This window comes from Ciconia boyciana, chromosome 22 (genome assembly GCF_034638445.1).
Source record: "Ciconia boyciana chromosome 22, ASM3463844v1, whole genome shotgun sequence".
In the NCBI taxonomy this organism is placed as follows: domain Eukaryota; kingdom Metazoa; phylum Chordata; class Aves; order Ciconiiformes; family Ciconiidae; genus Ciconia; species Ciconia boyciana.
Window position 1 is genome coordinate 7,211,164 of NC_132955.1, and position 22,268 is coordinate 7,233,431.

At 43.0% G+C, this 22,268-nt stretch overlaps 1 protein-coding gene across 1 annotated transcript; it reads right to left on the bottom strand.

Moving 5' to 3' along the window:
- Positions 1 to 401: 401 nt before the first annotated feature.
- LOC140662655 (olfactory receptor 10C1-like) lies at positions 402 to 1,340 on the bottom strand. The gene has a single exon (XM_072886222.1). It carries the CDS (start codon positions 1,338 to 1,340, stop codon positions 402 to 404), a length of 939 nt encoding a protein of 312 aa, XP_072742323.1.
- Between the last annotated feature and the right edge of the window lie 20,928 nt (positions 1,341 to 22,268).

Here is a 22,268-nt window from a genome sequence, read left to right on the forward strand (position 1 = left end):
CTAAACATTTTCAGGAAATTAATGCAAACTGATGAAAACTTATTCTTCTCAGTTCTTTCAGTAAAGTCAGGCTCTTTTGTTAAAAAATCATTACTCTTTTGTTCAAAAAGTCAGAAGCATGTAAAACATATTTTTAAAGTTTCTGACAAATAGCAAGGAAAAAGAAAAATAAAGTATATTATTTAAGAATTCCTTAAGTATTTTGAAGAAGTTTCCTTTCAAAATCCTTACATAACTCTGCTAATGCTGTCGCTTATAGTTGAAAATCTACACTCTTCTTCCTCTTCCCTCCCCAAAAGCTGAAATGTTCTTGGGAATTATTTGGAAATTATTTTTACTGAACAAGAATTTACAGTGAACAATACCACCCAAACCACCTGAAACAATGAAAATATTCTATTTCACTTCCACACAAAATTAATATTCCTCCATCTTTTTCTCAGGGCTCCTTTCATCTCCTCATTCCTCAAACTATAGATAATAGGATTCAATAAAGGAGTCACCACAGTATAAGAAAGTGAGAGCAACTTATCAACAGATGCAGAGTAGCTGGATTTTGGCCGCAAATACATGGAGCTTGCTGTACCATAGAAAAGAGTCACAACTAAAACATGTGAGGAGCAAGTGGAAAATGCTTTCTGCTGGCTTTCAGCTGATGACATCTTAAGAATTGTGGAAATGATGCAAATATAGGAATAAATGATCAGTAAGAAGGGACCCACAATAGCAAAGAGAGCCACGACAATGACTTGAATTTCACTTGGGGAAGTGTTACCACAAAGCAGCTCCAAGAGGGGTTGAATCTCACAGAAGAAGTGGTTGATAGCAAGACCACAGAATGGTAAGCTGAATGTTATGATGGTGTGTACTAAGCCTACAGCAGTCCCACAAATGTAAGTTCCAGCAACCAGGCTTTTGCAGATTCTACTGTTCATAATGATAGTGTAATGCAAGGGGTAGCATATTGCCATGTAACGGTCAAATGACATGGCAGCCAAGAGAAAACATTCTGCAACTCCAAAGAAAAGGAAGAAAAACATTTGCATTGCACATCCTATTTTGGAAATACCTATTGTTCCCACCATTAAATTCTCAAGAATCTTTGGGACAATGACTGACAAATAGCAGATATCCAAATAGGACAGCTGAGCGAGGAAGAAATACATGGGGGTGTGAAGGGTGTTATCACCATTTATTATCAGAGCAATCACTGTGTTAGCCATCAAGGTGAGGATATAAAGAGAAAATAAGACTACAAAGAGCAAAGGATGCAGGTGAGAGACTTCAAAAAAACCCAGGAGCCTGAATTCACTCACTTCACTGAGGTTCATGGGAATCATCCCTCTTTGGTACCTAGTAGAACTATTCTCTCTTCATTTTAGGGCTCAGTAGTTGATGAGGTTGTAAACAGCCAGGCAAAGTGGCAATCAAACTACAATTGGCCAACTGAATAGGCAGGATGAGTAGAATATATAGAAATTATCCAGATTTTGAAAAGATCTGAACAGATTATAAAAGTTTCTAAAGAAAATCAGGCAGTCTTATGCATATAATTTCATCTCTTTTTTGGCTGATTTTTCTTCTTTCATAGCATTGCCTTTGAAGTTTGCACATTTACTACTGTCTTCAAATTAGCAGCTACAGTTTTTACCCTGTAGAACAAGAAAAAAAAATATGTTTATAGCAGATATCTTTTTATGGACTAATCACTTCAAGTTTCAACAGCACCAGTGCATCAGTAACAGCATTTGAATATTACAAAGATAATTTCTCTGTTATCTAAGTAAGTGATCTGCTCCAGGGGATGATTGCTTCTCCCAAGGTCAAGTGGTCCAAAGCATCTTGTGACTCTATTCATAGGTAGGCTACACATCATGAGAAGGGTTAAAGGGCCATTGAAGACAGGCTTGCATGCACAAGGTTTACTTGTGGGATCCACAGCTGATGGCAATCATGTATTCTGAAGTTACCTTGTGGGGAGGGTGGTGGAACAAGAGGAAGAAAGAGAAAATAATGATGGAGTCTCCAGAAAAGCATTCTTCTCCAAGCACTCTTTCCAGTGAAGCAGAAGAGATTATTTTCCCCAGCACTATATACTGTCCACTGAGACTCGCTAGTGCTGATTGGAGCAATAAGGGATAGTTGTTACTCACAGGTTGGTTGCTAAAAGGGTGGGGTATGTATATTAGTTGGACTCACAGACACCCCTTCCGGTCTCTCCAGGTTTAGATAACTTGGAGCACACTTCTATATAAACCCAGATGTCCTACTGGAATAGCAAGACCCGTCTTTGGCTTTGAAGTAATTACTATTACTTCATAATGCACTCAAATTAATGAGAGAGTTGTCACATAGGCTCATCATATTTATGCTTTCTCAGCAAAATTTGAAGGGAAAGCTGTAGAGAGAGGGGTACAGTCTACATTCATTTGGGGATATAAATCCTGCTGAGATAGGGGTGGAAGGCTGGGCCAAAAACACACAGTGAAAACTAGTGAGGTCCCATTCATACTGCCAAAAAGAACAGTTCTTGAACTAATATAAACACTAAATTGTACCAGCTTCAGTGTCGGAAAGAACGATCCCAGAAGCAATCTAGTTACCCATGTGTTGTGGACCAGGAGAAGAACTCAGGATGCAGTTGCTATTGCTGCTTTTCCCACGTTGAAGTTTAGAAATAATTTCAAACCCATCACATGGTAAACAATCAATTCCCATAGGCAAGAGTAAAAAATGTATTTTGTAATTCAGTAGCTCTTGAAGATTAGTGAAGAAGAAAAAGGCTGATTTAAGTAGCTTATCTTGCAGGACTTTGATACGTGAATACCAAATAGCTATGCTCTTAACATCTCTTATCAACAAGAAATCTGTACCATGGTTTTCTCTGCTATAAGTCTCATGCTTTTGACAGTCCTCAGAAGCATGACTTTACATAAATTACAATAACAAAATTACATAACTGAGTTGGAATTTATTTCCAACTTATTTCCAATTTATTTCCAGGAATGTGACTGACCTAACATGCAGATGAATAACGTCATACATCCATGACATGAAAACCTACCACTGACTGTCCTTAAATGCTCCATGGAAAAATTGTAGAAAATGTTTAAATCATGACTTCTATAAGATTAAGAATTTCATCACTTTCATCACTTCATCACATATTTCCAGGGCTATAGACATATCACAGTATAAGTTTCCTCATGGTCTAGCTTTTGAACTCCAGATTAAAGATAACCAAAATAGTAACTTCAGTAAATTCATTCCTCTGAGCTTCCTTGAAATGCACTTACTATTGCTGAGGGAATTAACCTACTTTTTAACTGCTGAAGATATGTATTATGAATACCGCCTCTACCCATAATCCTTTCTAAAGGTTTCTTAATATTTTCAGAACTAAGAAATGGTGCTTTTAAGAGTCCTTTTGAAAACTGAATTCATTCACCTGTCTTCAGATATCTAAAATGTAGACACCTGTTTTTGAGGTATTTGTTTAGATTCTTTGCTCAATTGTGAGGTCTTTCTCCATCTCTAGGGAGATGTCTTTTTCTGAACTGGAGCCAGCTTCTATTGAAGCTTCAGAGTAACTTAGGAGAAGATCTTTGGCATTCTTTTTCCTTGTGGACCTCCCAGATCATCATCCAGGTGTACCTCTGCAGCTGTTCAGCATTCTGGCATGTGTTTCTGTGATCCACCGATTTTCCTTCTGAGTCTCAGAGCAGTGGGTATGGAAATGTTTAATTAGGACTGCTGGGATTACTTCATCTGCTTAAGAATTTTATTTCATAACTCCTTTGCAGAACCCATGACTTGGGGGAAAAGAGTCAGCCGTCCAATACAGGTGCAGAGTAACAAGCAAGTGAAGAGCCAAGCAACTACTTACATGAGAGGAGACATGCTATGACCTGCTGTCCTCCACTGAAAATAAAAAGGTTAAAATTGTACAAAATAATTGGATTTCCTTAATTTAAATCATTTTTGTATTTGTGTAATTAAATCACATTGTATAGAAACGACAGCTTGCCTTGAATGAGCTGTATGTCTTCGAGAGTTTGTATTAATTACAAGTGTTTTGAAGACTCACTTTCTATGGAACAATTTCCAGATGGCAATCCTCATTTCATTGTTCCTCAAACTATGGATGAGGGGATTAAACATTGGAGAAACAACAGCGTGGAAGAGGTAGAACAGTTTATCAACATATGCTGTGCACAAGTATAAATTGGGAGAGGAGTGGTTGGAGAGCAGCCCTGCAGAAAGGGATCTCGGAGTCCTGGTTGACAGCAGTCTCAATATGATTCATAGAATCATAGAATCATTAAGGTTGGAAAAGACCTCTAGGATCATCTAGTCCAACTGTCAACCCAACGCCTCCATGACTACTAAACCATGTCCCAAAGTGCCATGTCTACACATTTTTTGAACTCCTCCAGGGATGGTGACACCACCACCTCTCTGGACAGCCTGTTCCAATGCTTGACCACCTTTTCAGTAAAGAAATTTTTCCTAATATCCAATCTAAACCTCCCCTGACACAACTGACGCAACTTGAGGCCATTTCCTCTCGTCCTATTGCTAGTTACTTGGAAGAAGAGGCAAACACCCACCCCACTACAACCTCCTTTCAGGTAGCTGTAGAGAGCAATAAGGTCTCCCCTCAGCCTCTGCTTCTCCAGACAAAACAATCCCAGTTCCCTCAGCCACTCCTCATATGACTTGTTCTCCAGACCCTGCACCAGCTTCATTGGCCTTCTCTGGACACGCTCCAGCTACTTAATGTCCTTCTTGTACTGAGGGGCCCAAAACTGAACACAGTATTCAAGGTGCAGCCTCACCAGGGCCGAGTACAGGGACACGATCACTTCCCTACTCCTGCTGGCCACACTATTCCTGATACAAACCAGGCTGTCATTGGCTTTCTTGGCCACCTGGGCACACTGCCAGCTCATGTTCAGCCAACTGTCAACCAGCACCCCCAGGTCCTTTTCTGCCAGGCAGCTTTCCAGCCACTCTTCCCCAAGCCTGTAGCGTTGCATGGGGTTGTTGTGACCCAAGTGCAGGACCCAACACTTGACCTTGTTAAACCTCATACAATTGACCTCGGCCCATCGATCCAGCCTATCCAGATCCCTCTGCAGAGCCTTCCTACCCTCAAGCAGATCGACACTCCCACCCAGTTTGGTGTCATCTGCAAACTTACTGAGGGTGCACTCAATCCCCTCATCGAGATCATTGATAAAGATATTAAACAGAACTGTTCCCAATACTGAGCCCTGGGGAACACCGCTTGTGACTGGCCGCCACCTGGATTTAACTCCATTCACCACCACTCTTTGGGCTCAGCCATCCAGCCAGTTTTTTATCCAGTAAAGTGTACACCAGCGTAAATCATGAGCAGACAGCTTCTCTAGGAGAATGCTGTGGGAGACAGCATTCAAAGGCTTTACTAAAGTCCAGGTAGATAACATCTACAGCCTTTCCCTCATCCACTAGGTGGGTCACCTGGTCATAGAAGGAGATCAGGTTGGTCAAGCAGGACCTGCCTTTCATGAACCCATGCGGGCTGGGCCTGATCCCCTGGTTGACCTGCACATGCCTGTTGAGCGCACTCAAGATTAACTGCTCCATAATTTTTCCCCAGTACTGAGGTCAGGCTGACAGGCCTGTAGTTCCCCGGATCCTCCTGCCGGCCCTTCCTGTAGATGGGCATCACATTGGCAAGGCTACAGTTGTCTGGGCCCCCCCCTGTTAACCAGAACTTCTGATAAATGATGGAGAGTGGCTTGGCAAGCTCCTCCACCAGCTCCCTCCGTAGTCTTGGGTGGATCCCATCCAGCCTTGTAGACCTGTGAGTGTCCAGTTGGCATAGCAGGTCATTAACTGCTTCCTCCTGGATTATGGGGAGTTTATTCTGCTCTCTGTCCCTGTCTTTCAGCTCAGGGGACTGAATGCTCAGGGGGCTGAATACCCTGGGGATAACTGGTCTGACTTTTAAAGACTGAGGCAAAGAAGGCATTAAGTACCTCAGCCTTTTTCTCATCCTTGGTGGCAATGTTGCCCCCCGCATCCAATAAAGGAAGGAGATTCTCTTTGGCTCTCTTTTTGTTGTTAATGTATTTGTGAAAACATTTTTTTTTTTTACAAATGAGAGGAGTGGCTGGAGAGCAGCCCTGCAGAAAGGCATCTGAGGTGCTGGTTGACAGCAGTCTCAATATGAGTCAGCAGTGTGCCCTGGCAGCCAAGAGAGGAAACTGCATCCTGGGGTGCATCAAACACAGTACAACCAGCCCATCAAAAGAGTTGATTAACCCGTTGTATTTAGCATTTGTGCAACCTCGCCTTGAATACTGTGTGCAATTCTGGGCCCAATAATTTAAGAAGGATGTGAAGGTCCTTGAATGCGTCCGGAGGAGGGCAACAAAGCTGGTGAAAGGACTGGAAGGCTTGTCTTATGAGGAGTGGCCAAGGACTTTGAGTTTGTCTACTTTGGAGAAAAGGAGGCAGAGGAGTGACCTCATTGCTCTCTAGAGATTCCTGAGACAAAAAAGTGGAGAGGAAGGTGCTGATCCAGTGTTAGAATGACCTTCACTCCCTGGGATCCAGTGATAGAACATGTGGGAATGGTTAAAAGCTGTGTCAGGGGAGGTTCACACTTGACATTAGGAAACATTTCTTTACAGAGAGGGTGGTCAAACTCTGGAACAGGCTTCCTAGAGAGGTGGTCAATGCCCCAAGCCTGTCAGTGTTTAAGAGGCATTTGGACAATGGTCTTAACAACGTGCTTTAACTTTTGGTTAGTCCTGAAGTGGTCAGGCACTTGAACTAGATGATCATTGTAGGTCCCTTCCAACTGAACTATTTCTATTCTATTCTATTCTATTCTGTTCTATTCTATTCTATTCTATTCTATTCTATTCTAACATTCTCTGTGTTTTTTGACCTAGGTCTTTGGTACACAGCTCTACTAGAGCTAAAATATAGGCTAAACAGTCAGATGTGGTGTAAGGTAAACACAGATGTGAGGAACAAGTGGAGAAAGTCTTTTGTCTTCTGAAGGAATCATCAGAGTGAAGGAATCATGAAACTTCAAACTGAAGGAATCATCAAAACTGTCCTAATTATTTCAGTGTAGAAAATAATGATCAAGGAAAAGGGGATGACCACAATGCTAAAGATAATTATATAATTTGTTTCTGTATGTGTCCACAAAGGCAAGTTTCAGTAGAGGAGGGGTGTCACAGAAGAAAATAATAGTTTCATGAGAGCTGCTGAAGGTCAATGAAAACACCAGATAAGTCCACTCCATTTGTACAGGGATGTTGTTCAGATATGAGTCAGCTACCAGCTTAATGCAGAGCTCTCTTGTCATATGAATATAATGCAGGGGTCATGTAGGGCCACATAACAATCATGGGCCATTGCAGACAAAAGGAGATGTTCTGTGACACCCGGAAAATGGAAGAAATATATCTGGGCTGCACAACTCATGGAGGAGATACTTCTACCCTTAGTCAGGAATTCAACCATCATCTTGGGCAGGGTTATTGAGGTGTTCTGAGGAAGAAATACAGTGGGATTTGAAGGGCAGAGTGTCCAACAATGATGAGGATAATCAAACCATTTCCTACCACAGTCACTGAGTAGGTGATCAAGGAAAACATGATGAGCAAATCTTGCAGTTTGGGGACGTCAGAAAATCCCAGAAGTATAAATCCAGACATTGTGATGTCATTTCCTTTCAAAATTCCCTGTATGCAGGTCCTTCTGAAGACAAGGAATTTAGAAAACATGGTTGTTTCACTCACATAAGGAGAGACCCCATCACAAGATCTTTTAAGAGATATGAAATAACATGCCATATAATAACAATAATAACAAATAACAATGCCATATTTACATTCCCCATCTTATGATAATAGTGGTATGCTTAAATGCATGGCTTAAAAAATAAAGAGAAAATCCTTATGCCTGAGAAGCGCATTACTTTCTCTGAGTTCAAAAGACTGGGATTTGAATTTTTACAAAGAAAGTTTGGGGATTCATCTAGGAATGGTTAAAACTTTTTCAAAAACAAAATCTAAGATGTCTTGTTTACAGACAAGTAAAAATGTTGAAAAGATTGGAAATGAAAATGCATAAGATTTTTAAACTCCTTAAAGTTAAAAGACTATGAACATTTTTTTAATGGAGGCAAGATTTTCTTTGGCAAAACAGAACTTAATCTGATTGTGTGAGCTGGCACAGGCAGGACACAGGAACAACCACAAAACCACGGATGAAATGCAAAGAGTAATTTTGTTACCTTGCCAACTGGGGGATCCCTGAAGCAGCACCCGGGCAGAGGCACACAAGGAGGAACGCAGGCACCACGGAGCTCGGTCCATGCTAGAGGATTGCTGAACCTGCTGTTTTCACCTGTATATCAGGGATTCACACAGGCGTAGTTTACCACTGTGCTTTGATCTTTCCCACAGCAGGGCAGGAATCTCAAGCATGTTCAATAGGGTGCCTCTGAGCCTATCACAAGCCTATGTTATCTAAACACAGATGTTCTACTTGTCAAGCACAGAAGACTAAACAACGATTAGTATGGTATATGTGTTTTTTGACATCTCAGCTGCAAGTCACTTGAGTGTGTTTACTATCCTCCTCGCCAATCTTCCATTATTTTCCCACACTGATGTAGGCAAGGAATGTACATTATGAAAAAATAAAAAATAAAACCAGGGAGTTTAGGGGAGATTTTTTTGTCTCTGTTGTTCTTTTTCTTTATTTATTTGTCTCCTATTCATGTGGTGGACAAGAGATGTAGATATGAGGTAAAAATTATTGGAGAATCACAAAAAATGGAGGCTATTCCACAGCAAATCGAATACGTTTTGCAATCTGTAGAATCAGACATTAATTCCCTTGTAATTAGCAGACTCTGATATGAATACACAGTTTTCTGACAGCCAGAGATTTTTCAAGAAGTGCTGCAACTCCTAAGGAAATACAATTGAGTAGCTAACCCCTGAGGAAGTCTATACTTCCTTGCATTTTTTTTGCTTTTTTCAAACTGACTACCAACACCTGTTACCTTGTGAAGGCAAGTGTCGTGGTTTAGCCCCAGCCGGGAACTAAGCACCACGCAGCCACTCGCTCACTCCCCCCTGGTGGGATGGGGGAGAGAATCGGAAGAGCAAAAGTAAGAAAACTCGAGGGTTGAGATAAAGACAGTTTAATAAGTAAAGCAAAAGCTGCGCATGCAAGCAAAGCAGAGCAAGGAATTCATTCACCACTTTCCATGGGCAGGCAGGTGTTCAGCCATCTCCAGGAAAGCAGGGCTCCATCACGCATAACGGTTTCTTGGGAAGACAAACACCATCACTCCGAATGTCCCCCCGCTTCCTTCTTCTTCCCCAGCTTTATATACTGAGCATGACATCATGTGGTATGGAATAGCCCTTTGGTCAGTTTGGATCAACTCTCCTGGCTGTGTCCCCTCCCAGCTTCTTCTGCACCTGACAGAGCATGGGAAGCTGAAAAGTCCTTGACTAGTGCAGCAACAACTAAAACATCTCTGTATTAGCAACACTGTTTTCAGCATAGATCCAAAACATAGCCCCATACCAGCCACTATAAAGAAAATTAACTCTATCTCAGCTGAAACCAGGACAGTATCCACCCCTTATTCCATACCATTTACGTCATGCTCAGGTCTCACACTATCCAATACATTCTCATTACCCACCATCACCCTTCCCATCCTTTGATATAATACACACATATCGTTCCCTTAGTCTATGGACCACCCCTACAAAATATTTGTAAAATGTCCATAAATGTCCACAAAATGTCCACTGAGTTCATTTAGTCCATGACTTTGGGCTTCATCTCTTATGGTTGTTACTCAGGACAGGAGAGGTGGTGTGTTTCTTGGAGTTATTGGGCACCAAAGCCAGCTCAGGTCAGGTCACTGCTGCACTTGCACTGCTTCTTGTAAGGCTTCTCCTCCATTTGTTCAGGTGGTTCCAGCTGTAGTAATTCCTATAACATGCAACTCAAATCATGGGTTACAACAATTTAAAGGTATATCCATTACAATGTCCACCCCAGTCCTTTTGGGCCAGGTTATAGGGTTTAACATTGCAACGAACTCCTCCCCTTGCTCCTAGCCTGGCTAGCAACAAGGGGTTCCTGCTATAGCAATTCCCACAACATGCAACTCAAATCCCGGGATACAACAATTTAAAGGTATTTCCGTTACAATCTCCACCCCTGGTCCCTTTGGACCAGACCATTGGGTTTAACATTGCAATGAAGTCCTCCACTTGCCCCTGCTCCAGCTTGGACTTATCCACAGAATGTAGTACCTTCAGAATTAAACTTGCTCTAACATGGCCTCATGCACAGCCACTGATGCTTCAAGGTGTACCTGCTGCAGCATGGACTTCATCCACAGCCACAGATGCTTTGAGGTGCACCTTATCCAGCATGGACTTATCCTTGGGCCACAATCCCTTCAGAGGTATACCTGCTGTGGCACAGACATAACCATGGCCACAGACGTCTCAAGATATACCTGCTCTGGCATGGGCTAATCCATGGGCACAGACTTTGGGGTGTCCTGCTCCCACGTGGATTCATCCACAGGTCACAGTCCCTTCGACTCGAGTTCACACCAGAGTTCCAGCCTGTCCTGTACAGCAGAACAGAAACAGCAGCGATGCCCTGGCCATCTGCCAGCCCAGGCGCAAGGCCATTGCTGTTATCAAAATGTTCCCAGGCACAGCAGAGAAAGATGAGATGATAAGCAGTACAGCAGCACGGCAAGCAGTGAAAGCAAAAAGCAGCCACTAACGAGCCCTAGACTCTAACATACAGTAAGGCAAGCAAGCCTATGACAAGCACAGAAGCCTGCTGATTAATAGCTAAACAGCAATAACAGCTATAAATTCTATCATCTGGCACATTCCAATCAAATCTGTCATTATCTCGAACCCTTCGAGCCCCACGTTGGGCGCCAAAAAGGACTGTCGTGGTTTAGCCCCAGCCAGGAACTAAGCACCACACAACTGCTCACTCACTCCCCCCACAGTGGGATGGGGGAGAGAATTGGAAGAGCAAAACTAAGAAAACTCAAGGGTTGAGATAAAGACAGTTTAATAGGTAAAGCAAAAACTGCGCACGCAAGCAAAGCAAAGCAAGGAATTCATTCACTACTTCCCATGGGCAGGCAGGTGTTCAGCCATCTCCAGGAAAGCAGGGCTCCATCATGCGTAATGGTTACTTGGGAAGGCAAACACCATCACTCCGAATGTCCCCCCTTCCTTCTTCTTCCCCAGCTTTATATACTGAGCATGACGTCATATGGTATGGAATAGCTCTTTGGTCAGTTTGGATCAACTCTCCTGGCTGTGTCCCCTCCCAGCTTCTTCTGCACCTGACAGAGCACGGGAAGCTGAAAAGTCCTTGACCAGTGCAGCAACAACTAAAACATCTCTGTATTATCAACACTGTTTTCAGCACAGATCCAAAACATAGCCCCATACCAGCCACTATAAAGAAAATTAACTCTATCTCAGCTGAAACCAGGACAGTAAGAAATGTCTTAGTAGATAAAAAAGTCTCATTTTTGTACTTTACTACAGGAACTCATTTCATTTAATGCTGCATAGTGCTCCAGTCATATTTTCTGCCTGTGACAAAAAAAAAAAAAGCATGTCTGTTTAAATGCATCTCTATTTTTACAACACCCAATGCTTTCATTTCCCCCGAACACATAAAAGAAAAAAAAAATCATAAAGGAGTTGCATAAGGAGTATCATAGCATAAGAAGTTGGTAAAACAATATAAAAATGCCCACAGATCATAGAAAAACATTACCTGTCACACAATCTATGCTGTCTCTGAACACTCTGATAAAGGCCAGGATTGCCCTTACCGTAATTCTTCATTAACAGAATTACTGTGGACACTAAGACTGATAGTGAATTTCCAAAATGCTTGTGAGGATTTAAAGAACATTTCCCATTATGTTTTAAATAAGTTTGATAGTGTAGGAAAATCAAACGTGAACTTGCTTCAAACACCCCATTGCATTGTCCGTATATTGATGTGCATGTAAAATTTGGGATGTCTCTGTTTCTCAGCAAGTGTCTGCACCACTATCCTGGTATTCATGGTCTTTCCCTTTTTCTTACAAAAAAAAAAAATTCAGATTATTATGAAAATACCTTTAGTGCTGGGCAGACAGAAATCCTTTCACCTGCTTCTCACAACTCAGTGTGATGAGTCTGCTGTATGGCTATGCCACAGCTGTATATTTAAAAGGCTGGTCAAGTGACACTGTGAACTTGGTTTGCAAGAAAGACATCAGACTGTGTTGTGCCTAGTCTATGTCCTGTGGAGGTGAGGGTGAGGAAGATTCTGTATGTGTCTGTTTGGGATGACTTTTTCTTAGTTATCTGAAATGGTCTCTGTGCATGCTCTTCCCTTATCTCCTCTCTGTAGCCTAGGTAATATATGTTGCTGCCTTTACCTGTCTGTTCTCTTCTGTCTTGAGTAAAACATGGGTTGCTAATCTAAACAATCCATGTACATGCTTATGCACAGAAGCTGTTTAGCCTACATTTCTCATTTTTCTGAGAAACTTGAGTGTAGATGCCAGCTGATATTCACTGGTGCTCAGTAAACTGTGGACTCAACCCATGTTGATGACAATCAAGTCCTGGCATAGAACTTCTCTCCAGGTATAAAACAGAATGCTGCCTTTCCTGCAGTGTGAGCTGGTATTTGAGGCAGGGTAGTCACTAAACTTCTTTGATATATAACTCTACTAGCAATATATTCACCAGGGGAAAAATTGACATGGGAAAGGAAAAAAAAAAAGATCGTTAGATCTGTGCTCTCTTCCATGTATGTTATCAGGCAAGACACTTCAGATCATGTTAACTTAGCATTCTGACCAATCAAATAGATATCCTCGTTCTTATTATTTCATGGAAACACAGGAAATACTCTTGAAGTTGTCCTTGATAGGATAACTAGTTCACTGCCATCAGTACCATTGTACACTCACCCCTTCATAGTGAGAACAAAGCTCTGGACTGTCTGATTGCCACAACCTTTCAAATATTAGTGACTTTGCAATGATATTGCTCCCTCAGTATGTGTGAGTGCATCCCTTCAGGGTCCATGGACTTGCATCTGTCTAGTCTGTTTAATGGTGTCTGACACGATCTTCCTTCACCAAAGTTAAATCTTCTTTTCTCTGGAATTTCACACTGGTTTAAGGAGCCTGGGAAACCTGAAGGCAAATCTTATCAGTAATGACCAAGGCGAAGAAAGTATTCAGTACCTCAGGTTTTTTCATGTCCACTGTCATCAAGTCCCTTCTACTATTCTGAAGTAGAGTGATGGTTTTGTGATATACCTGTAGAAGCTAGAAGTCCTTTTTGTAGCCCTTCACATCCCTCACCATATTTGATTTCAAATAGGTTTTGGATTTCCTAACCCCGTTGCTGCACGCTTATATAGTTTCTCTATACTCCTCCTTGGTCACCTGTCCCTTCTTCCACTTCTTGTATGCTTCCTTGTTAGGTTTGAGTCCAATCAGTGTCTTCTTGTTCATCCATGCAGGCCTCCTGCCACCTTTGCTTGACCTCCTGCACATGGGGATGAACCATACTTAAGGTCTGTTTCAAGGATCATTCTGAAATCAGCTAGCTTTCCTTGACACCTTTTCTCTCAAAGATAGTCTCCCATGGAAGTCTTCCAAGCAGATTGCTGAGAAGGCAAAAGCCTGTTCTCCCAGAGTCCAGTGTTGTGATCTTAGTATTTGCATTATTGCCTTCTCTCAAGATCCTGCACTCTACCATCTAATTTCCAGTGTTGTCAAGGCTGTACCTGACTGTCACATCTCTGACAAGTTCTTCAGTGTTTGTACATATGAGGTCCAGCAGTGCCTCCCCTTAGCAGCTCCTCAATCACCTGTGTCAGGAGACAACTTCATCAACAGTGCACTCCAGAAATTGCTTGTTTTCCTCACGCTGTGCTGTGTTTCCTTCCAGGATATATTGAAGTAGTTAAGTCCCTCATGAGGACCAGGACCTGTGAATTTGAAGCTTCCTACACTTTTCTGAAGAAGGTCTCATCAACTCTCAACTGGATGAGCATCCATTCTATGGCTAAGCTGGATGCATTCCCCCTGTTCTCTCTCACATAAAGGGCAACTCCTCATCCTCACCTTCCCTGCCTCTCCTTCCTTAAGAGTCTGTATCCATTCACTGCAGCACTTCAGTCATGTGAGCTCTCCAACTACATCTCCATTATCCCAGTAGGATCATATCCATGCAACCACACACAGAACTGTAATTCCTCCCATTTGTATCCCAAACAGCATGCACAGGTCCATAGGAACTTCAGATAGACATGTTGATTTCTCAGGGAAATGTTGAGAACTTCCTCAGAAAACTGTCCTCTTGCCACATCCTTATTTGAGTGCAATTTGGCTGGTCTCCCTTCTGCCTTGTTTTGCTGATTTCAAGGCCCCTGTTGTCCAAATATCTTTGCATCCTTTGGTTGCCAATCCAGTCTGCCACTTTCTCATGTGATTGTAGGGTTGTTTATTATGAAATTCACCCAGTTTAGCTTAATTTATCCAATCTGAGCTAGTTCTTCAGGTTCCCTTGGTATTCAGTGAGGAGAAATATGCACCACTAGAATATGTTTTATAGAGTCTGTTTTAATGGAGGGACTCTATTTCCTAAAACGTAGGCATGCAGAGCCATCTTACCTCATACTGGATACAATATCAATGCAGGGCTGACAAATGTGGTGTGGTACTTTGCAGCAGTTGCTCTTTTGAAGCAGCTGCTGTAGGTCAGGTGAGACAACACAGAGGAGCTCTGATGGCATTAGGGTACAGTGTTTAGGCAAACAAATCCCAATTCACATTTCTCCTAAAGACAGGATGGATTCTGCAGTGGTACATGGTAGGAGGATGAGAGAAAATAGACATGAGCTGAATTAAAAGAGATTCTTCTGGATATAACGAAAAAGTTTTGTCCCATGAGAACAGTCAAGTATTGAAACAGGCTGCCTGGAGGGGTTCCGCTTTTTCCACCCTTGCAGGTTTTCAAGACCAGATTGGTTAAACCCTTCAGTAACTGCTTTTCATCTCATGGCTGACACTGCTTTGTGCTGAAAGTTGAACTAGATCATGTCCTGAGGTCCCTTCCAACCTGAACTATCCCATGAACCTGTGATCCCACTCCAGATTTGCCTGCTGCTTTCCATTAGCGCTAGAGGTCTTCTAGGTAACTAGTAATGACAAGATGTTCATAGTGGAGATGTCTAATTTAGAACAGTGTACTGCTTTCTTTGGAGCTCTCATCAGAACAAAATGCAAGTATTTCTACATTTTTAAGTGCCACATTGTAATGGTTTAGGCTGGGATAGAGTTAAATTTCTTCATAGTAGCTCATGTGGGGTTACATTTTGGATTTATGCTGAAAACAGTGTTGATAACACACCAATGTTTTAGTTATTGCTGAGCAGTGCTTACACAGAGTCAAGGCCTTTTCTGCTTCTCACACTGCCCCACGAGCAAGTAGGCTGGGGGTGAACAAGAAGTTGGGAGGGGACACAGCTGGGACAGATTACCTCAACTGACCAAAGGGATATTCCATACCATATGACATCATGCTCAGCAATAAAAGCTGGGGGAAGAAGAAGGAAGGGGGAGACATTTGGAGTTATGGTGTTTGTCTTCCCAAGTAACCGTCATGCATGATGGAGCCTTGCCTTCCTGGAGATGACTAAACATCTACCTGCCGATGGGAAGCAGCAAATTAATTCCTTGCTTTGGTTTGCTTGCTTGCACGGCTTTTGCTTTACCTGTTAAACTGTCTTTATCTCAACTCATGAGTTTTCTCACTTTTACCCTCCCGATTCTCTCCCTCATCCCACCAGGGGGGAGCAAGCGAATGGCTGTGTAGTGCTTAGCTGCCTACTGGGGTTAAACAAAGACAAACACCTAATGACTCCAGACATGTCTAGTCTATGCAGCCATACCAGGACATTTTTCACAAGTGAAAAAGGGATCTCATTCCAGACTCTTAATTCAGAATTAAGCTGAGATTCACCTCACTCAAATCAAAGTATCTTTCAGCACAGTGTCTGCTTTGAGATCCCATTAGGACTCAAAGGAATCAATCCACATAGCTTCAGATTGAGTTGATTCATGCTCTAATCTCTTCTGAACATATTGGTTAGACTGCTGTTGCCTACCAAAAGTAGCTGGCTTCCATGCAGATACACTGGCAGAAATTTGGGTTTTTTGATCATGGGACAGTCTACACGACCCCAGGCCTGCTGGCAATAGATGGGGTACACCTGTCTCAAAGGAGGAAAAAGATCTTTGCGCAGGAGTTAGCAGGGCTCACTGAAAGAGCTTTAAACTAGATTTGAAGAGGAGAAAGGGATAAAACCAGGCTCGCTACAGATAAGCCTGGGGGTGGCAATCCAATGTTTGAGGGATGGTGTGCTTCAGTGTTGAGTACATCCAGTGCTGAGTACACTGGAGCACATTTGAAATGTTCCGATACTAATGTGTGCAGCACCTTAGCCATCTCAGTGGAGGTGGGGGATGGAGATCCATGTGGCAGCAAAGATGCAAGGGTTGTCCATGTGTTGGCAACCACGGAAGCACCTGAGAACAGTAGCATTGGGCTTCTCCCCCAAAAAGGTGGCAGGATCAGTAACCCAACTGAAGTGCATCTACACCAATGCACGCAGCATGGGCAACAAACAGGAGGAGTTGGAAGCCATTGTGCAGCTGGAACTGTGATATAATTGCAATCACAGAAATGTGATGGGATGACTCACGCAACTGGAGTGCTGCAATGGATGGCTACAAGGTCTTCAGAAGGGATAGGCAAGGCAAGAGAGGTGGTGGGGCAGCCCTGCATGTTAGGGAGTGTTTTGACTCTCTAGAGCTTGGTGATGGTGATGAAAGGGTTGAGTGTTTATGGGTAAGAATCAGGGGGAAGGCCAACAAGGCAGATATCACGGTGGGAGTCTGTTATAGACCACCCAACCAGGATGAAGAGGCAGAGGAAATATTCTATAAGCAGCTGAGAGAAGTCTCACGATCGCTAGCCCTTGTTCTTGTGGGGGACTTCAACCTACCGGATGTCTGCTGGAAATACAATACAGCAGAGAGGAAACAGTCTAGGAGGTTCCTGGAGTGCATGGAAGACAAATTCATTACACAGTTGGTGAGTGAGTCAACTATGGAAGGCATCCCACTGGACCTGTTGTCTGTGAACAGAGAAGGACATGTGGGTGATGTGATGCTTGGAGGCCATCTTGGGCACAGCAATCATGAAATGGTAAGAGTTTTCAGTTCTCATAGAAGGACGGGGGTCAGCAGAACTGCTACCTTGGACTTCCAGAGGGCAGACTTCAGCCTGTTTAGGGGCCTGGTTAACAGAGTCCCTCAGGAGGCAGCCCTAAACCGCAAAGGAGTCCAGGAAGGCTGGACATTCTTCAAGAGAAAAACCTTAAAGGCATGGGAGCAGGCTATCCCCATGTGCCAAAAGACAAACTGGCAGGGAAGAAGACCAGCCTGGCTGAACAGAAAGCTTTGGCTGGAACTCAGGGAAAAAAAGAGAGTTTATGACCTTTGGAAGAAGGGGCAGGCAACTCAGGAGGACTACAACAGATGTTGTGAGGCTATGCAGGGAGAAAATTAGAAGGGCCAAAGTCCAAGTAGAACTTAATCTGGCTACTGCTGTAAAAGACAATGAAAAATGTTTCTGTAAATACATTCGCAACAAAAGGAGGGTAAGGAGAATCTCCATCCTTTATTGGATGAGGGGGGAAACATAGTGACAAAGGATGAGGAAAAGTCTGAGGTACTTAATGCCTTCTTTGCCTCAGCCTTTAATAGTAAGATCAGTTGTTCTTGGGGTACCCAGCCTCCTCAGCTGGAAGACAGGGATGGGGAGCAGAATAAAGACCCCATAATCCAAGGGAAATGCTTAGCTACCTGCTACACCACTTAGACACACACAAGTCTATGGGGCTGGATGGGATTCACCCAAGAGTACTCAAGGAGCTGGTGGAAGTGCTCACCAAGCCACTTTCAATCCTTTATCAGCAGTCCTGGCTAACTGGGGAGGTCCCAGTTGACTGGAGGTTAGCAAATGTGACACCCATCTACAAGAAGGGCCGGAAGGAGGATCGGGGAAATTACAGGCCTGTCAGTCTGACCTCGGTGCTGGGGAAGGTGTCCTGGTTTCAGCTGGGATAGCATTAATTTTCTTTCTAGTAGCTAATATAGTGCAGTGCTTTGATTTAGGATGAGAATAATGTTGATAACACACTGATGTTTTAGTTCTTGCTAAGCAGTGTTTACGCTAGTTAAGGACTTTTCAGCTTCCCATGCTCTGCCAGGTGCACAAGAAGCTGGGAAGGAGCACAGCAAAGATAGTTGACCCAAACTGGCCAAAAGGCTATTCCATACCATATGACATCATGCTCAGTATATAAACTGGGGGGAGTTGGCAGGAAGGCAGCAATTGCTACTCAGGGACTGGCTGGGCATAGATCGGCAGGTGGTGAGTGGTTGCATCCCTTTTTTTTCTTCCTGGGTTTTGTTCCTCTCTCTCTCATTGTTTTCCTTTTCATTACAATTTATTGTTATTAATTATTATTGTTATTGTTGTTGTTGTTTTTATTATTTTTTTGTTTTTTTCCAATTATTAAACTGTTCTTATCTCAGCCCACAAGTTTTCTTACTTGAGCTTTTCAGATTCTCTCCCCCATCTCACCGGGGGGAGGGTAAGCAAGCAGCTGTGTGGTGCTTAGTTGCCAACTGAAGCTAAACCACAACAGAAGGTTATGGAGCAGATTATCTTGAGTGCCATCACACGGCACATACAGGACAACCAGGTGATCAGGCCTAGTCAGCATGCATTTATCATAGGCATGTCCTGTTTGACTAAGCTGATATACTTCTATGACAAGGTGACCTGCTTAGTGGGTGAGGGAAAGGCTGTAGATGTTGTTTACCTGGACTTTAGTAAAGCCTTTGACACTGTTTCCCACAGCATTCTCCTGGAGAAACTGGCTGCTTATGGCTTGGATGGGTGTACTCTTTGCTGGGTAAAAAACTGGTTGGACGGCCTGGCCCAAAGAGTTGTGAACAGAGTTAAATCCAGGTGGTGGCCAGTCACAAGTGGTGTTCCCCAGGGCTCAGTATTGGTGCCAGTTCTGTTTAATATCTTTATCAGTATATTAATGCTGAGGACAATTGCATTAGATTCAACAAGGCTAAGTGCTGGGTCCTGCACTTGGGTCACAACAACCCCATGTAATGCTACAGGCTTGGGGAAGAGTGGCTGGAAAGCTGCCTGGCAGAAAAGGACCTGGCGGTCTTGGTCAACAGCCAGCTGAATATGAGCCAGCAGTGTGCCCAGGTGGCCAAGAAGGCCAATAACAGCCTGGTTTGTATCAGAAATAGTGTGTCCAGCAGGACTGGAGAAGTGATCAGCCCCCTGTACTCGGCACTGGTGAGGCCACTCCTCAAATACTGTGTTCAGTTTTGGGCCCCTCACTACAAGAGAGACATTGAGGTGCTGGAGAGTGTCCAAAGAAGGGCAATGAGACCCTGGTGAAGGGTCTAGATCACAAGTCTTATGAGGAGCGGCTGAGGGAACTGGGGTTGTTTAGCTTGGAGAAAAGGAGGCTGAGGGGAGACCCTGTCGCTCTCTACAACTCCCTGAAAGGAGGTTGAAACGAGGTGGGTGTCAGTCTCTTCTCCTATGTAACAAGTGATAGGATGAGAGGAAATGGCCTCAAGTTCTGCCAGGGGAAGTTTAGATTGAATATTAGGAAAAATTTCTTCACAAAAATCACTTCACTTCTGAGCATTGGAACAGGCTGCCCAGGGAAGTGGTTGAGTTACCATCCCTGGAGGTATTTAAAAGATGTTTGGATGAGGTGCTTAGGGACATGGTGTAGTGGTGGACTTGGTAGTGTTAGGTTTACGGTTGGACTTGATGATCTTAAAGGTCTTTTCCAACCTATAGGATTCGTGATTCTGTGATTCTGTAAAATTGAGTGGAAAGAATGCCAATCATCAAGCCCAGGAACCTGGGCCAAAAAACCTTGTTTAGAGAGTTGTCTGAATTTTTTCTCAATAAAAGATCTTGAAATTGTGTAATCATCAATTGAATCACTCCTTTGAAATTAAGAAGTGTTGAATTTCCCACCATTGTCTTCTCTTTTAATCTAAAAGCTAAAGTGTCCATATTGGAAGAAGAATTATCTTATATCCCTTGTAGGCAGCAGTGATAAACACTTCTAAATGGTGATTTATATAGGACCTCTCTTCATTTACTAAACTTTTATAATTTAAGCTAAGCTGTAGGAATACCTTTCTTAGGTATCTGGGAATATTAAATGAGGGAGAATCGTGTAGCACCCTGCTGTATCACACTGTTGCTACAACTGAAAAAATGGGGTTTGAAACGGGAGGCAAGCTCAGATGAACCTATGTACAGCCATATAACATTTCCAAGGTGTCAAACAAATCTTCAAAGTAATTTCATCAGTGATATAATGTTTTGGAACTGTAATTCCTTGTGGTCTGGTAAGGCAAATTCTACCTCAGCATTCACTTAAGTGAATTACTTAAATTCAGCAAGGGGAAGTACAAAGTCCTGCACTGGGGAGGAACATCCCCAATATATGGGGGGTCCCCCAACATGCACCAATATATGCTGGGGGCCACCCAGCTGGAAGGCAGGTTGGCAGAATGGGACCCTGGGGGTCCTGGTGGACACTTAGTTGAATAAAAGCCAACAATGTGCTCTTGCTGCAAAGAAGGTATCCTTGGCTGCATTAGGCAAAGTATTGCCAGCACACTAAGGGAGGTGACCTTCCCCTCTACCCAGCACTGGTGAGGCTGCACTAGTGAGTCCACACTGGTGTACTGTCTCCAGTGCTGGGCTCCTCAGTAGAAAAGAGATGGACATACTGGAAAGGGTCCAACAAAGGGCCACAAGAATGATGAAGGGATTGGAGCATCTCTCCTATGAGGTACAGCTGAGAGAGCTGGGACTGTTCAGCCTGGAGAAGAGAAAGCTCAGGGGGGATCTTATCAATGTATAAAAATACCTGAAGGGAGGGTGCAAAGAAGATGGACCCAGGCTCTTTACAGTGGAGCCCAGTGACAGGAAAAAAGGCAATGGGCACAAACTGAAACACAGGAGGTTCTGTCTGAAAAACAGGAAACACTTTTTCATTGTGAGGGTGACTGAGCACTGGAACAGGTTGCCCAGAGAGGTGGTGGTGTCTCCCTCCTTGGAGATATTCAATAGCTGTCTGGACATGATCTTGGGCAACAGACTCTAAGTGGCCCTGCTTGAGCAGGGAGGGTCAGACACAGAATCAGAGAATCACAGAATCCTATAGGTTGGAAAAGACCTTTAAGATCATCAAGTCCAACCGTAAACCTAACGCTACCAAGTCCACTACTACACCATGTCCCTAAGCACCTCATCCATACATCTTTTAAATACCTCCAGGGATGGTGACACAATGACCTCCAGAGGTCCCTTCCAGCCCTGACCATGCTGTGATTCTGTGATTCACATTCAAGAGCATCTAAGTGGGATTTCCTTCTAAAGAACATTGACATAGTCTAATGCCATGATTACATTAACAGAAATACTAGTTAAAAGCTGACCCACCTAAATTTGCAATTAAAAAAGTGTTTTGGAGGTACTTCATTTTGCACTGTGACATTCATATCATTTTTCTATTTGTCATGTGGAGCATTCTAGAGAAATTGGATAAATGGTGTTAGAGAATGACATTATCGGTAGTTTCAGAGACTGAATTTACAGACCAACACTCTTTTATCCTATGTTACAACAACATCAATGCACTTTAGTTTCACCTTCATCTCATTGCATCCATACAGTCTGCTGGTAATACTCATACTCTCTTCAAATTAGTCAGATTTTTCCTCTATGGCACATGGTGAAGTACAAAAATACCTTCAGGTGAAAGTCTGAAAATCATCCAGTCCTAAGCAAATGTTCAGCTGATTAAATGTCAATATATGTAATGTAAACTTCTAAAATAACACCACTCACACTAGGTTTACTTTATTGTCAATGGATTTATCACCAATATAATCACAGAGCATACTGATCATAACATTTTAAATAATATGGTTTGATTAATCAAGCCTTAAAAATGTTTAT